The sequence below is a fragment of the Clarias gariepinus genome, chromosome 2 (genome assembly GCF_024256425.1).
Source record: "Clarias gariepinus isolate MV-2021 ecotype Netherlands chromosome 2, CGAR_prim_01v2, whole genome shotgun sequence".
NCBI lineage: Eukaryota > Metazoa > Chordata > Actinopteri > Siluriformes > Clariidae > Clarias > Clarias gariepinus.
Genome location: NC_071101.1, coordinates 49,842,180 through 49,843,693, shown reverse-complemented (window position 1 = coordinate 49,843,693; position 1,514 = coordinate 49,842,180). Strand labels below are relative to the sequence as shown.

Genomic DNA, 1,514 nt, shown 5'->3' with positions numbered 1-1,514 from the left:
ATGCATGGCTTAAGGAACCTGACAGAGTTTAATCAGTCTGACCTCTGTGAGCATTTCTCCTGTCCAGAGAGATCTGTATCCCCTGCAGTTTATATCTTACTGTATGTGTGTTCAGCAGCTGTGGTTCTGCTAACATTGTGTGGAAATATGCTCATCATTATCTCAGTTTTTCATTTCAAGCAGCTTCACACACCTACAAACACACTTGTGCTCTCTCTAGCTATGTCGGATTTCCTCATTGGAGCGTTTGTGATGCTTCCAGTGTTAATTTGGACGATCGAGTCATGTTGGATTTTCCATACGGGTTACTGCATCTGTTTGATGATGGCATCTTTTTTTCTTGGGAATGTGTCCATCTATAATATTGCTTTGATCTCAGTAGATCGGTATTTGGCTCTTTCAAACCCATTTTTCTACACAAACACAATCTCTCGGCAGAAAATGTGCATTGTGGTTTATTCTAACTGGTCTTTGTGTCTCCTGTATGTAATGGCACTTTTGCATTTTAATGGAAACTTTATGGGTTTTGTACCATGCCCAGGGCAGTGTTTTCTCCTTCTCGGTGAGGTTTGGTCTGTAATTGATCTTGTACATTCATTCATATTTCCACTTTTTGTTATAATCATTTTGTATACTCTAGTTTTTGTGATTGCTAAGAAACATGCCACTGCTATCAGAGAGCTTAATAATCACACACGACCTAAAACACAGAAAATCACTTTACACTCAATGAAATCTGAGAGAAAAGCAGCTAAAGTCCTCGGCATTTTAGTGTCTGTGTTTCTTATGTGTTTATTTCCATATTTCATTTGCAGTTTATTGGGTGATATTATTAAACTACAGCCAGAATCTCTTCAGAAAGTCCTTATTATGATATATCTTAATTCAACCATTAATCCATTTATTTATGCTCTTTTTTACCCGTGGTTTAGAAGATGTGTTAAATTAATTATAACATTGCAAATATTCCAAGTAGACTCTGCATTAATCAATGTTCTTTCATGAATGTATGATGTGCCCACATATTGCCATATTATAAATGATAAAAATATATTAATAACCATAAAGAAAAAAAACAGTATAAGTAAGTATATTCATTCCTGAATAAAGGGAAAAAAATGCAGTTTGCATGAAGTCTTGTAATCACCATCACCAACAACAAGGAGAAAAATAATTTACATTGCACAATCATTCTGCATAGTATAATCTTTGGATAAATTATAATTGTTACAAAAACTAAAAATAAAGTAAATACACAGAAAAACATAAACATCATAGAATAAATATTAGGAATAATCTAAATAAGCATACTGTATAACTGAGTAACACATTTGGGAGTGGAATAATTATTTTTCCACCTTTGGAAAACTAATTTTTAAATTAAATTTCAATTATTACAGTGTATATTGTTATTTTTATTTTATTTCCCCACTCTCACACTGTTTATCTGAAATTGTTTTAATAACACAGTTTTTATTAAAAAAAAAAAAAAAAAAAAAAACTTTAGGTTTACC

The 1,514-nt window shown here is 32.2% G+C and overlaps 1 protein-coding gene across 1 annotated transcript; it reads left to right on the top strand.

Annotated features, from left to right (window-relative positions):
• LOC128514129 (trace amine-associated receptor 13c-like) lies at positions 1-1,005 on the top strand. The gene has a single exon (XM_053487831.1). The coding sequence runs from the start codon at positions 1-3 to the stop codon at positions 1,003-1,005; it is 1,005 nt and encodes a 334-aa protein (XP_053343806.1).
• Positions 1,006-1,514: the final 509 nt, after the last annotated feature.

Excerpts from the sequence above, each read along its gene's own strand:
- LOC128514129 (XM_053487831.1), top strand. The coding sequence starts at position 1 with ATGCATGGCTTAAGGAACCTGACAGAGTTTAATCAGTCTGACCTCTGT.